Genomic DNA, 14,228 nt, shown 5'->3' with positions numbered 1-14,228 from the left:
GACCTTGGCCTTGGAGAAGGTTCAGAAAAGGGCAACTCAAAGGACTGGGGAGCCCTGTGAAGAGAGATTAAGAAGATGGGGACTTTTCAGCTTGGAAAAGAGGAGGCTAAGGGGGGATGTGACAGAGGGCTATAACATCATGAGTGGCGTGGAGAAAATAAATAAGGAAAAGTTATTTGCTTGTTCCCATAAGGACTGGGGGTCACCAAATGAAATTACTACAGCGCAGGTTTAGAACAAACAAGGACATTTTTGTTCATGCAGTGCACAGTCAACCTGTGGAACTCCTTGCCAGAGGACGTTGTGAAAGCCAGGGCTTTAACACAGTTCAAAAAAGAACTAAATCATGGAGGTTGGGTCCATCAATGTCTATTAGCCAGGCTGGGCAGGGATCGTATCCCTAGCCTCTGTGCGTCAGAAGCTGGGAATGGCACTGGCCACTGTTGGCAGCCAGGACGGGGGGCTAGATGGGCCTTTGGCCTGTTCTTAGGAACAGCATCTCAGTGCTAACGCTTGCTAAGTATCAGAGGGGTAGCCGTGTTAGTGCCAGCAATGCGCCTCTGCTACATACATCGGCCAGACTGGACAGTCCGTATGCAAAAGAATCAATGGACACAAATCAGATCGCAGGAATGGCAACATACACAAACCTGCAGGGGAACACGTCAATCTCCCTGGACATGCAGTGGCAGATCTAAAGGCAGCCATCCTGCAGCAAATAAACTTCAGGACCAGACTTCAGAGAGAAACTGCTGAGCTCCAGTTCATCTGCAAGTTTGACACCATCAGTTTAGGATTAAACAAAGACTGCGACTGGCTCGCCAATTACAAAAGCAGTTTCTCCTCTCTAGGGGTACGTCTAGACTGGCATGATTCTCCGCAAATGCTTTTAACAGAAAAGAGCGTCCAGACTGGCCCGGATGCTTTTCCGCAAAAGCACTTTTTGCGGAAAAGCGTCCGTGCCAATCTAGACACGGTTTTGCGCAAGAAAGCCCCAATCGCCATTTTTGCCATCCGGGCTTTTTTGCGCCAAACAGTTTTTGGCTGTCTACACTGGCCCTCTTGTGCAAAAACATTTCTGGAAAAGGGCTTTTGCCTGAATGGGAACGTCAAAGAATTTGCGCAAGAAGCACTGATTTCAGACAGTGGAACGCCAGTGCTTTTGCGCAAAATCAAGCGGCCAGTGTAGACAGCTGGCAAGTTTTTCCGCAAAAGCAATTGCTTTTGCGGAAAAACTTGCCAGTCTAGATGCAGCCTTGGTGTTCACACCTCCAGATCTGCTGCTAGAAGTGGGCCTCACCCTCCTGATTGGATCCACCTCGTTATCTCTCGCCTGATTCTTGCCTGCATATTTATACCTGCCTCTGGAAATTTCCACTACATGCATCTGACGAAGTGGGTCTTTGCCCACGAAAGCTTCTGCTCCAACACTTCGGTTAGTCTATAAGGTGCTACAGGACTCCTTAATGCTTGCTAAGCGAGAAAGGTCAGTAATCTGCACAGGACACACAAGGGAAGCAAATCAGCCACAGCAGAACGTGGCTAATAACCACGTCAGCGAACAAACAAACACCAGCGTTGCCCCAACTCTGACAGAGAGGAGACCCGAGTTCTCTTCCGAAGACGCCTCACTTTCACAAGGCGCCCCCCGAACACTGCATAAATAACGCTGTCGTACAGGCGCGAATACACGAACGCCAGTCACACGGCCGCGGCCTTGCTCTTGGATTAGGTGTTGAGAGCCCCGTTTGCAAGAGTCAGCAGTTCTCACAGACACGTGTGCAAAGCAGCCCGATTCGACTGTAACCGGAAAGCGAACATACCTCCCGGGGCAGCTCTGTGTGTTTTGGTTAAGCTAGGTTAGTGCAGTCACTCGGCAGGCCGGCTGTACGCCTAGGAGGCCAACCCCGTGGCTGTAGAAAACTCACACTCCGGAGAGGGGCCATGTCCGTGGCTCTTAAGCCAGGCCCCACAGCAAGGGGCTGGGGCGCTAAACGTGCGTCACAAACGTCCCTTCTGCACACGCGGGTTGGCAGGTGGCTTCGGAGCAGGCGTTCCTGTTGGCCCGGCAGACGCGCTGTCCCGCAGGAGCGATTTGGTCCAATCTCTCCCTCGCGGCGGCTCCCGCGGATCACCCAGACGCCGTTCGCCACGTCCCACCCGCACCGACGGGCTCACGTGTGGCTCCTCTGATGCAGCACAAGGTGCCTGTTCTGCACGAACCTCTTCCCGCACTGGCTGCACCCAAAGGGCCTCTGTCCCAACGGGGCTCCCTGCTGGCTCCGTGCGCTGGCCCTGCCCGGCGGGGCCCTGGCGAGGGGCTTCGGGCTCTGGCGGACGCCGGCCCTGCCGCTCTTCGCCAGCGCCTGCTCGGCGTGCGTCCTCTGGTGGGCCAGCATGATCCGCTCGTCCCGGAAGCGCTTCTCGCACTCGGCACACTGATGCGGCTTCTCCTCCGCGGGGGCCTTCTGGCGGCAGGGAGCCGGGCCGCCCTCCCCCTCGCCCCGGTGCATCCGCTGGTGGCTCTTCAGGTGCTGCTTCTGGCTGCAGGTCTTGCCGCACTCGGCGCACCGGTAGGGCCTCTCGCCCGTGTGCACCCGCTGGTGGATGAGGAGGGTTTTCTTGTCCTTGAAGCGCTTGCCGCACTGGGCGCAGGCGAAGGGCCGCTCCCCGGTGTGGATGCGCTGGTGGCTCAGCAGATGGTGCTTCTGGCTGAAGCGGTGCCCGCACTGGGCGCAGGCGAAGGGCCGCTCCCCGGTGTGGGTGCGCTGGTGGCTCACCAGATGGTGCTTCTGGCTGAAGCTCTTCCCGCAGTCGGCGCACGGGAACGGCCGCACGCCCCGGTGCACCTTCTGGTGGGACACCAGGATCTGCTTGAGCCGGAAGCTGCTGCCGCACTGCAGGCACAGGAAGGGCCGCTCCGCCGTGTGGGTGTGCTGGTGCTTTCGGAGGTCCCGGCGCTTCCCGAAGCTCTTCCCGCACTGAGCGCACGCGTACGGCCCCAGGGGCGCCACCGGGCTTCTCTGGCGCCGGGGGAGCTGCGGCCTCGCAGGAGGGCCCCTCCCTCGGTCGGGGGCCGCGGCCTCCTTCCCCACGTGGGTCTTCTGGTGTCTCTTCAGGTCACCCTTGGAGGGGAAGCCCTTCCCGCACTGGGGGCACTTAAAGGGCCGCTCCCCGGTGTGGCTCCTCTCGTGGATGGTCAGGGCTGTGTTACTCTTGAAGCTTTTGCTGCACTCTGGGCAGGTCGGGGGGCTCTTCTTCAGCGAGACGCGCGGGGGAGGGGCCTTCGGGGGGCTGCCCTGGGCGTTTCCCACGCGCCTTCGCAGCCTCTTGGGGGGCTTGTTTCGAGCCAGGCCGCTCTTCTTCTGCGCACGCCACGGCGGGCGGCTCTCTTCCTCCAGCTTCCCCGAGAAGGCGCTGGCCGGTTCCGGGGTTTCCGGGTCTTCCTCCTCCTCCTTTTTAATCCTGATTCCATCATCTACGGGAAAAAGACGGGGGTGGGGAGGAGGTTCCAGATGTTATTTCAGGCGCTACCGATGGGGAAAACCAGCCTGCCCATTCCACAAGACCCCCAGTCCCAGGCGTGAATCCGCTGGAGAGTTGGGAACGTCTCTGGGCTAATGGGAAATCCACTCACTCTCCACACGCCACAGAGACGTGCCCGCCAGGGCAGAGGTCCTACCGGCCCTGGGAGCCAGCAGCGTTCACCCAAACAGGGCTGGCTCCCAGGCCGGCGGCCTGAAATAGACCCCTCGGAGACACGGATTCTACGGGTGAAACACGCCTTGGCCACGACACTGTCTGCAGAGGCTGGATGGGGGGAGTCCTGCCTCTTTTATTCTGCCTCGGTTCTGAGCCCAGCCCAGCCCGTGAACAAGCCACAAGCAGTGAGGACGGTTCTCGCACTGAAGTGGTGAGGCTGGGGAGGGAGGGGGGGCGAAAATCAGGCTACGAGTGAACTGAGTGAATTGGTCCGGCTGGGAAGTGACCACTGGCTCCGGCCACAGAGGGACGCTCTGGTGCTGCACCCAGGCTCCGCCACGGTGGACGCCCCGCACGGCCGTTAATGAACGCCCCTCCCCAGCCACGGCCCTAGTGTGAAGGACGCCCTTGGAAAGTCCAACGCTCCTGCCTAGCCCCACGACTCACCGGAGCAGAGGAACCGGGCAGGTCTCCACTCGCTGGGGGGCGGGGGGTCTCCCACACACGGCTCCTCCTCGAGCTCAATTTTACAGATGAGCTCCGGCTTGACAGACGGCCGCCCTGTTCCAGGGAGGGAGACGGGTCAGTGACAGCTCCGTCACCGTCACTAGCCTGCAAACAGGGCCCCTCCTCCCCACAGGAACATCCCTCGCGCTCGGCGGCCTCCCGACTCCCGGCATGCACCTGTCATGCCGCGCCCGCCCGGTGCCACCGCCGGCTGTTGGTCCCGCTCTCCGACGCGTCGACTGTGCTACGCGCCTGTTCCGCTCCAGCTGCCGGTCCCTAGCACTGTTCCTGGCTTCCTGCAGGGATCTGTCCTGTCCTGGCCTCCGTCCCCCGGCACGGTCCTGCGCTTTACCTGGTCCGTGATGGATTGTACTGCCCGGGGCTGGGCACTGCCCTGACTGTATGCCCCCCGCATGCTCACGGGGTCTGGGAGCGTCGCCCAGGGCCAGCACCGTCCAGCATCAGAGCTGGGAGTTAGATGCCTCCCTCCAGACAGGTGTTTAAATACGACTGGCCCAGCCGCGGAGAGAAGGGATCCAGGAGCCTCACCCAGCGAGGCCACCAGCGCGTAGTTCTCCCGCATCACCTCCCGGTACAGCGCCCGCTGCCAGGCCGCCAGCTCCGCCCACTCCGCCGGCGAGAAATAGACCGCCACGTCCTCGAACGCCACCTGCAACACAAGCCGCCCGGCTCCACATCTCGGGCTGCCCGAGAGCAGAACCCGCGTGGGGCCTGCCAGAGGGTCCAGACCGGGGCAAACCCCTTTGGGGCTAGAGCCACGCAGTGCGTCCCCGCCGCCCCCCTGCCCGTCTGGCACCACCTGAACCCCAGACACAAGGCGGTGACGCCAGAGCTGCCGGGGGGAGGACACAGAACAGCTGGCTGGCATTTCAGCCACTCTCGGCACGGCAAGAGCAGGGTGGGACCGGCACTAGATCTGTCAGTCTGGGGGTGGGCAGAAAGACTCCAGCGCACCCAGACGCCCTGCAAAGCAAGGGGAAGCGGGGGGAGGGGGAGAGGAAGGAGGAACGCTGCATCCTGCACTCCCAGGCCAGGGTCCCACCCTCCCAAGCCGGAGACTGGGCGGGGAGGGGGGAGATTCAGGTTCAAGGGAAAGGGTGGGGGGTGGGCAGGGGAATGACCCTGAAGCGGGATGACTAAGCGAAAGGGAAACAGGCAGAGCCGGAGGCGGGGGAAGGGCTCACGCTGAGGCCAGAAGGACCCCTGCAGCTCCGCGAACCTCCAGGCGCGGGAGCAAGCCCCGTCCAGGACGGTAGGTGTGCAGGGCCCCGTCCAGGACGGTAGGTGTGCAGGGCCCCGTCCAGGACGGTAGGTGTGCAGGGCCCCGTCCAGGACGGTAGGTGTGCAGGGCCCCGTCCAGGACGGTAGGTGTGCAGGGCCCCGTCCAGGACGGTAGGTGTGCAGGGCCCCGTCCAGGACGGTAGGTGTGTAGGGCCCCGTCCAGGGGCGTCCGTCACCCAGCGGCTCTGACAGCGCACACAGCCAAGTCCGGGGCAGAGCCCTGGTCTGGAGACCGAGCGGCCGTGCACCCGGGTCCCAGGCGTCTGAATTCACCGTGTCCGACAGGCACAGCCAGTCCCGTTTTAAAACGACTTCCCAGAGCCCCCCCCCCCACCCGACACTCCGGCACCCAAACCGTCTTCCATCTCCCAAGCCCGCTGAGCCCCCCAACACTCCTGCGCCCCAACCATCTTCCCTGTCTCCCAAGCCTGCTGAGCCCCCCAACACTCCTGCGCCCCACCCGTCTTCCATCTCCCAAGCCTGCTGAGCCCCCCAACACTCCTGCGCCCCACCCGTCTTCCATCTCCCAAGCCCGCTGAGCCCCCCCGACACTCCTGCGCCCCACCCGTCTTCCATCTCCCAAGCCCGCTGAGCCCCCCCGACACTCCTGCGCCCCACCCGTCTTCCATCTCCCAAGCCCGCTGAGCCCCCCCGACACTCCTGCGCCCCACCCGTCTTCCATCTCCCAAGCCCGCTGAGCCCCCCAACACTCCTGCGCCCCACCCGTCTTCCATCTCCCAAGCCCGCTGAGCCCCCCCGACACTCCTGCGCCCCACCCGTCTTCCATCTCCCAAGCCCGCTGAGCCCCCCCGACACTCCTGCGCCCCACCCGTCTTCCATCTCCCAAGCCCGCTGAGCCCCCCAACACTCCTGCGCCCCACCCGTCTTCCATCTCCCAAGCCCGCTGAGCCCCCCAACACTCCTGCGCCCCACCCGTCTTCCATCTCCCAAGCCCGCTGAGCCCCCCCGACACTCCTGCGCCCCACCCGTCTTCCATCTCCCAAGCCTGCTGAGCCCCCCCGACACTCCTGCGCCCCACCCGTCTTCCATCTCCCAAGCCTGCTGAGCCCCCCCGACACTCCTGCGCCCCACCCGTCTTCCATCTCCCAAGCCCGCTGAGCCCCCCCAACACTCCTGCGCCCCACCCGTCTTCCATCTCCCAAGCCTGCTGAGCCCCCCCGACACTCCTGCGCCCCACCCGTCTTCCATCTCCCAAGCCCGCTGAGCCCCCCCGACACTCCTGCGCCCCACCCGTCTTCCATCTCCCAAGCCCGCTGAGCCCCCCCGACACTCCTGCGCCCCACCCGTCTTCCATCTCCCAAGCACGCTGAGCCCCCCCAGATACTCCTGCGCCCCACCCGTCTTCCATCTCCCAAGCCCGCTGAGCCCCCCCCCCCCGACACTCCTGCACCCCACCCGTCTTCCCTGTCTCTGGAGCAGCATGGCCTGGAAAAGCCACGAACTCAGGTGCCCGGGGAGAGCAGAGACAGCGGCTGGGAATAAAGAGCCGCACACGCCACCGAGCCACCGGCCCCTGTGGGCAGGAATTACAGAGCCACCCCCCACGCCCTGCACCCTGTGGGCAGAGCCGCCTTGGCGCCAGGGAGCCCTGCCAGGGAGCCCAGCTTATTGTCCCAGCTGTCCCGCGACCCCCATACCGGAGGGCACAGTTGCCCCTTCAGCCCCCACACTGGGGCAGAGGAAACACCCCCACCCGCGCCAGGCCTGGCCACTGCAGAGAGCCCCCTTCCCTGTAGCCAAACCCCACCCGCCCATTTACAGGGCAGGTGTGAGAGACAGCGCCCCACATCCTGGGGCGTTCTACAAGCAGAGAGCCCCGGGCCCCCCGAGCCCCCCCGCGGAAAGCCCCTGTCTCGCCCCCCGCACCCCCAGCCCAGCCCAGTCCCTGCAGCGCACAGACCCCGGCCCCCTGGGGCTGCAGCCCCGCCTCTGCCCGGCCGCAGGGGGCGCCCCCCGCCCTGCCCTGCCCTGCCCTGCCCTGCCCTGCTGCAGCCTCCCACCTGCGCGGCGCGCGCGGCCGCCATGCCCGGGCAGGGCGCGGAGCGGGGCGCAGCCGGGCGGCCCGCGGGCCGATGTAGCGCCCGGCCCCGGCCCCCGACGCTGCGAAGCCGGCCGGCCCCGCGCCCGGGGCATTGTGGGAGATGTAGTCCCGCCTGATTGACAGCTCCGGGCACGGCCCAAGCCCTGCGCGGGAGGGGAGCGGGCGCGCAAAAGATGCGCAGCGCAGGAGGCAGCGCGGGGAGCCCGGACCTGACCAGATCTGCGGGGCACAGACCCCGGGGAGCCTCCCGCCCCGCATCCCACCCCGGGGGGGGGGCCTCCTGCCTCGCATCCCATCCCGGGGGGGCCCCTCCCGCCCCGCATCCCACCCCGGGGGGGGGGGCCTCCCGCCTCGCATCCCATCCCGGGGGGGCCCCTCCCGCCTCGCATCCCATCCCGGGGGGAGCCCCTCCCGCCCCGCATCCCACCCCGGGGGGGCCCTCCCGCACAGACCCCGGGGGGGTTCTCCCGCCTCGCATCCCACCCCGGGGGGCCCCCTCCCGCCCCGCATCCCACCCGGGGGGGGGGGCCCTCCAGCATTCTCCACCAAAAATGTGACGCTTATAAGAAGTAGAGATGGACTAGTGCTGTCAATTATAGCCTATGGGTTAATGCTATAGACTGCACCCCCCATCCTCCCCACACACACCGGTCCTGTAGCTGGCCTTGTGGTTCCCAGTCTGTCCTAGCTCAAGTCAATCTAATGGCCAGTTAGCTTGAACCCGCGCCCAGCCTGGGCTCTGTCTATGGCAGTTCATGCATCAAGGCTCTGCGGGGCTGAACACAGAGTTCAATAGCAAAACGCCCCCCACCTTTGTATTCGTCAGTTCCCGTTTGAGTCTATGGATTGTGCAAATAGTCCGGGCAACTCTAATGATGACAGAGGTCTATAAAATCATGAGTGGTGTGGAGAGGGCCGATAAAGAAAAGTTATTTATTAGTTCCCACAATAGAAGAACTAGAGGACACCAAATGAAATTAATGGGGAGCAGGTTTAAAACGAATAAAAGAAAGTTCTTCTTCACACAGCACGTAGTCAACCTGTGGAACTCCTTGCCAGAGGAGGCTGTGAAGGCTAGGACTATAACAGAGTTTAAAGAGAAGCTAGATAATTTCATGGAGGTTAGGTCCATAAAAGGCTATTGGCCAGGAGATAAAATGGTGTCCTTGGCCTCTGTCTGTCAGAGGCTGGAGAGGGATGGCAGGAGACAAATCGCTTGATCATTGTCTTCGGTCCACCCTCTCTGGGGCACCTGGCGCTGGCCACTGTCGGCAGACAGGACACTGGGCTAGATGGACCTTTGGTCTGACCCAGTCCGGCCGTTCTTATGTTCTCATGTAATTTAAAGAAATGTGAAGAAAACACAAGCCCTTGGCAGTTCCTGTAACGGAGAAGAAGCGGCGCTGCTGCCATTAAATACACAGAGCAGGGTGGCCAGCCCGCAGCTCTCAGGCCACATGCGGCTCTTTGTTCAAAGAAGTGCGGCTCTCAGGGTGACGGCTCACTCGGAGCTGCGTGTCCGGACTGTGCGTGTGGCCCCGTGCCTGGTGGGAGAAGCACGTGATGGTGGCTCTGGTGAGACCCAGGCATTGGGTTAGAGCAGGGGCAGGGGGCTGTAGGGTGCCTGGCTCTGTGGCAGTGGCATAGCGGGGGGGGGCAATTGCCCCTGGGTGCCACGCTAGGGAGATGCCAGGCTGGGATGGGAGCGCACATCCCATGTGGCAAGCCTGGCGCTGGCAGGCCACTTGCTCCCTGCAGACAAGCCACAGAGGCCGGACTGGGCAGCGGGAGTGGGCACTTCCAAGGCCTGCCTGGGAGCCCAGTGCCCCTGGCTTGGGAGCCGCTGCCACCCTGGCTGTGCAGTTCAGTGCCCAGACTGGAGAGGACCGGGGCAGGAGCTGGCGGAGCAGAGGCCGGATCCTGCCCCCCACCTAGGTCCCAAGGGGTGGAGGGCAGGTTGGCTGGCTGCTGCCCCACACGGTGCCAGTGTCACCCCTGGATCAGGCGTGGGTTTGGGACGGGAAGGCGAGTCAGTGCACCAAGAAAAGCCGAGCTCCCCTGTGATGGTGAGGAGAAAGCCCAACATCTCTGCAGGAGGCCTTTCAGCACCCTGGCCAGCAACAGGGGCAGTAGAGAGGCCCTCCGAGTGGAACAGAGTGGCAGCCTCCACTGCAGCCAATCAGGGTGCAGCAGGCAGCTATAAAAACAGCTGCTAGGCGCTTGAGCCATGCAGACCTCAGGGCTGACTGGGGAGCACCAGCACTCTGGACAGCTCTGAGTGGGAGCTGGAGCATCACACCTGGCTGGTGCTAGGCCCTGTTGCTGAAGGCTAGTCCAGGAGCCAAAGACAACCCTGCAGAACCCGGGTCAAGGGCAATCCACCACAGGGTCCTAGAGAAAGGGCTGGACAGAACAGCGTCCCGGGGAAGTGGCCCAGGGACATGACAGCAATGAATGACTTTGAAACTCAGCAGGTAACTGCTACTTACAGGCTACGTCTACACTGGCAGCTTCTTGTGCAAGAACAGACATTCTTGTGCAAAACCTTGCTGCCTGTCTAGGCTGCATGTGAGTTCTTGTGCAAGTAAATTTACAGTCTAGTGTGGTAAAACAGGGCTTCTTCCAGAAGTTATTCCTCTCCCCACAAGGAATAAGCCCCCTTGTGCAAGAGCTCTTCCACAAGAGAGCAGTGCAGACAGGCAACATGAATTTCTTGCGCAAGAAGCCCCTATGGTTAAAATGGCCGTCAGAGCTTTCTTGTGCAAGAGAGCGTCCACAACTGCCATGGATGCGCGTGCGCAAAAGCACAGGCCAGGGTAGACGTGCTCTTGGGGAAGACTTTGCGCAAGAACTCTTCTGCAAAACGGTTCTTGCTCAAGACGCTGCCAGTGTAGCCGGAGCCAGAGGGTGCCTGGAACGGGACCCGGAGGCATAGGTGGGCCTGGGTTCCCCCACCCTCCCTGCAAATCACACCCGTGTGTGGGTGTAAAAGACGAGGCCGGATCTCCGACCACTCACTGGACGCTGCCTCGCCTGCAGACAGGCGAGTAGAGACTGAAAGATTCCCCTCAGCCCCCAAGGGGCACCCACATGAAGGCAGAGCCCTTTATATCCGCAGAGCCCGGCCGCCGGCCCCAGCCCACTACACCCAGGCGCTGCCCTCACTGCTCACTGGAGCAGGGCTGAGTGGCTCCGGCAGACGCGGAACAGCAGGTGCAGGCCCAGGCCGGGGGCCCTGGCTCCGCCCAGCATGGGGGGAACAGCCCGCGAAGCACTGCCCAGCCCCTGAGACCTGGAGCCCCGCCAGTCTGCTGCTGAGTGGAGCAGGGGCAGACCCCCTCCGTGTGCCCAACTGCTCCTCCCCTTCCCCGCAGGTGGCTCCGGATCACCATAGGTGTGGGGACCGCACAAGTGCTGCTGCACTGGGGCCCTGGCACACACGATGGGGGGTGCACATTGCGCCTTTGCCCCGGGGCACAGAACACCCGCACTACGTCACTGCTCTGCAAGAGGGGGAGGGCACTGAGTTGGAGCGGGAGGCTGGGGGGGCCTGGTTCTGGGGGAGGGGTGCGAGGCTCTTTGCACTACTATCCACGGCTATTTTGGCTCTTAGTGTCTAACTGGGTGGCCACCCCTGCAATAGAGGCACAAGGAAGGCGTCATACGTTGAAAATCATCCAAGAGACACAAGACTGGAAATGCACCAGAGAGTAACTGCACTCCAGTTAATCAAATCCCTCCTTGGTGTCCAGTGATGAACCACGGCTGAGCGGTAGGAATAACGGCCTGCGTGGCTTGTTCCCCCAGCTCTTCTAACGCTGGCTGCTGAAGGTCTCCCACAATGCCATGGAGCAGCAGGGGGAGAAGTAGGTTCATTGCGGTTTGAACAAGGCTGCAATAAATTTCACAAGGATTCCCATTGTGAACCCAAAAGCTATGGGATCCACACTGGGGCAGCATCAGTTAACTGTGCACCTGGAAAACCACAGTGATGGAGCAAAAGAAAAAAACCAGTCATACATGTCTAAGTCAACAGCCAGAAGCCACTAATACCGAAGGAAAAAGAAAATACGTTCACATAAAGCTCTACTTGAAGGCTACGTCTCGACTGGCATGATTTTCCACAAATGCTTTTAACGGAAAACTTTTCCGTTAAAAGCATTTGCGGAAAAGAACGTCTAGATTGGCACAGACACTTTTCTGCAAAAGCACTTTTTGCGGAAAAGCGTCCGTGCCAATCAGACGCGCTTTTCCGCAAAAAAGCCCCGATTGTGAAAATGGCAATCGGGCCTTTTTTGCGCAAAACAAATCTGAGCTGTCTACACTGGCCCTTTTGCACAAAAGCTTTTGTGCAAAAGGACTTTTGCCCAAATGGGAGCAGCACAGTATGTCTGCAAGAAGCACTGATTTCTTACGTGAGATCAGCAGTGTTCTTGTGGAAATTCCAGCTGTCTACACTGGCCGCTTGAAAAACTTGCCAGTCCAGACACAGCCATCGATGGGCCCGGATTGAATGCATCTGAGGGTACTGAGGGAGTTCACAAAGGTCATTGTGGAGCCTTTGGCCATTATCTTTGAAAACTCGAGGAGATCGGGAGAGATCCCGGATGATTGGAAAAAGGCAAATGTAGTGTCCATCTGTGAAAAAGAGCAGAAGGACAATTCAGGGAACTACAGACCAGTCAGCCTCACCTCAGTCCCCACAAAAATCATGGAGGGATCCTCAAGGAATCCATTTTGAAGCACTTGGAAGAGGGGAAAGTGATCAGGAATAGTCAACAGAGATTCACCAAGTGCCAGTCATGTCTGACAGGTCTGAATAGTTTCTCTGATGAGGTAACTGGCTCGGTGGACGTGGGAAAGTCAGTGGATGTGATAGACCTTGACTTTAGCAAGGCTTTTGATACGATCTCCCACAGTATTCTTGCCAGCAAGTTAAGGCACTATGGATTGGATAAATGGCCGGTAAGATGGATAGAAAGCTGGCTAGACTGTCAGGCCTAACGGGTAGTGATCAATGGCTCGATATCAGGCTGGTGGTTGGTTCCTAGTGGAGTGCCCCAAGGATCGATTCTAGGGCTGGGTTTCTTCAACATCTTCATTAATTACTTGGCTGAGGGGATGGATTGCACCCTCAGCAAGTTTGCGGATGACACAAAGCTGGGGGGAGAGGCAGATACCCTGGAGGTTTGGGCCACAAGAAATCTGATGAGGTTCAACAAGGACAAGTGCAGAGTCCTGCCCTTGGGACGGAAGAATCCCAAGCATTGGTACAGGCTGGGGACTGACTGGCTGAGCAGCAGTTCTGCAGAAAAGGCCCTGGGGGTTACAGTGGATGAGAAGCTGGAGATGAGTCAGCAGGCGCCCTTGTAGCCAAGAGGGCTAATGGCATATTAGGTGCATTAAGATGAGTGTTGCCAGCAGATCTAGGGCAAAGTGATTGTTCCCCTTTATTTGGTTCTGGCGACACCACATCTGGGCTACGTCTAGATGGCACCCCTTTTTCGTAAATGGGATGCAAATTAGACGTATCGCAATTGCTAATGAAGCGGGGATTTAAATCTCCCCCGCTTCATTAGCATTAAAATGGCTGCCGCTTTTTTTCAGCATGGAGCTTTGCAGGAAAAAAGCGCCAGTCTAGACGCGGATCTTTTGGAAAATAAAGCCTTTTCCGAAAGATCCCTTATTTTAAGAGGGACGAGGGATCTTCCGGAAAAGGCTTTATTTTCTGCAAGATCCGCGTCTAGACTGGCGCTTTTTTCCTGCAAAGCTCCGTGCCAAAAAAAAGCGGCAGCCATTTTAATGCTAATGAAGCGGGGGAGATTTAAATCCCCGCTTCATTAGCAATTGCGATACGTCTAATTTGCATCCCATTTACGAAAAAGGGGTGCCATCTAGACGTAGCCCTGGTGTCCAGTTCTGGGCCCCCCACTACAGAAAGGATGTGGGCGCATTGGAGAGGGGCCAATGGAGGGTAACAGAAATGCTGAGGGGGCTGGAGCACATGACCTATGAGGGGAGGCTGAGGGATTTGGGTTTGTTTAGTCTGCAGAAGAGAAGAGTGAGGGGGGATTTGAGAGCAGCGTCTGTGAAGGGAGGTTCCAAAGAGGCTGGCGAGAGGCTGTTCTCAGTGGGGGCAGATGGCAGAACAAGGAGCGATGGGCTCAAGCTGCAGTGGGGGAGGTCCAGGATGAATATTAGGAAAAACTTTCCTTAGGCAGGTGGGGAAGCGCTGGGCTGGGTTCCCGAGGGAGGGGGTGGAATCTCAGTTACTTAGTCGTCTGTAAGTCCTGGTTTGACAACCCCGGCTGGAATGGTTGAGTTGGGATTTATCCTGCTGTCGTCTGGGGGCTGGACTCTAACTCCTGGGGTCTCTTCCAGGCTTAAGATTCTAAGTTTCATGAAGACCATGGACAGTGACACAGACATTCACAAGTACCACCTCTGGTCTGTATTACACGTTTTATTAGAGACAAGCATGATTACAGTTACTCAAGCGTATAGAAACCCTGCCAATTCCCATGCCCAAGTGATCAGTGTAGTCGCACTCTCAGCCTTACAGATGTTCCTAGAGTGATGGATTCCTCCCCCACTGAAGGTCAGGAGAGGGATGGTTCCTGCTGGGGATTTTCCCTGGGATGCTCCAAGTTCTGCT

At 60.0% G+C, this 14,228-nt stretch overlaps 1 protein-coding gene across 2 annotated transcripts; it reads right to left on the bottom strand.

Annotated features, from left to right (window-relative positions):
- Positions 1-230: 230 nt before the first annotated feature.
- On the bottom strand, positions 231-7,667 carry LOC142825165 (uncharacterized). Of its 2 annotated transcripts, XM_075916931.1 has the most exons (4): positions 7,533-7,667; positions 4,759-4,879; positions 4,150-4,263; positions 231-3,478 (listed from the first exon to the last, which is right to left on the bottom strand). In XM_075916931.1, exons 1-4 carry the CDS (start codon positions 7,554-7,556, stop codon positions 2,175-2,177), a joined length of 1,563 nt encoding a protein of 520 aa, XP_075773046.1. In that variant the 5' UTR covers positions 7,557-7,667; the 3' UTR covers positions 231-2,174. The 2 variants fall into 2 exon arrangements, with proteins under 2 accessions (XP_075773046.1, XP_075773045.1); XM_075916930.1 differs by lacking the exon at positions 7,533-7,667 and having other exon boundaries at positions 4,759-5,661.
- Positions 7,668-14,228: the final 6,561 nt, after the last annotated feature.

The sequence above is a fragment of the Pelodiscus sinensis genome, unplaced genomic scaffold (assembly GCF_049634645.1).
Source record: "Pelodiscus sinensis isolate JC-2024 unplaced genomic scaffold, ASM4963464v1 ctg40, whole genome shotgun sequence".
NCBI classification, from domain to species: domain Eukaryota; kingdom Metazoa; phylum Chordata; order Testudines; family Trionychidae; genus Pelodiscus; species Pelodiscus sinensis.
Note: the sequence above shows the minus strand (reverse complement) of the source record. Positions and strands in the feature narration are given on the sequence as shown.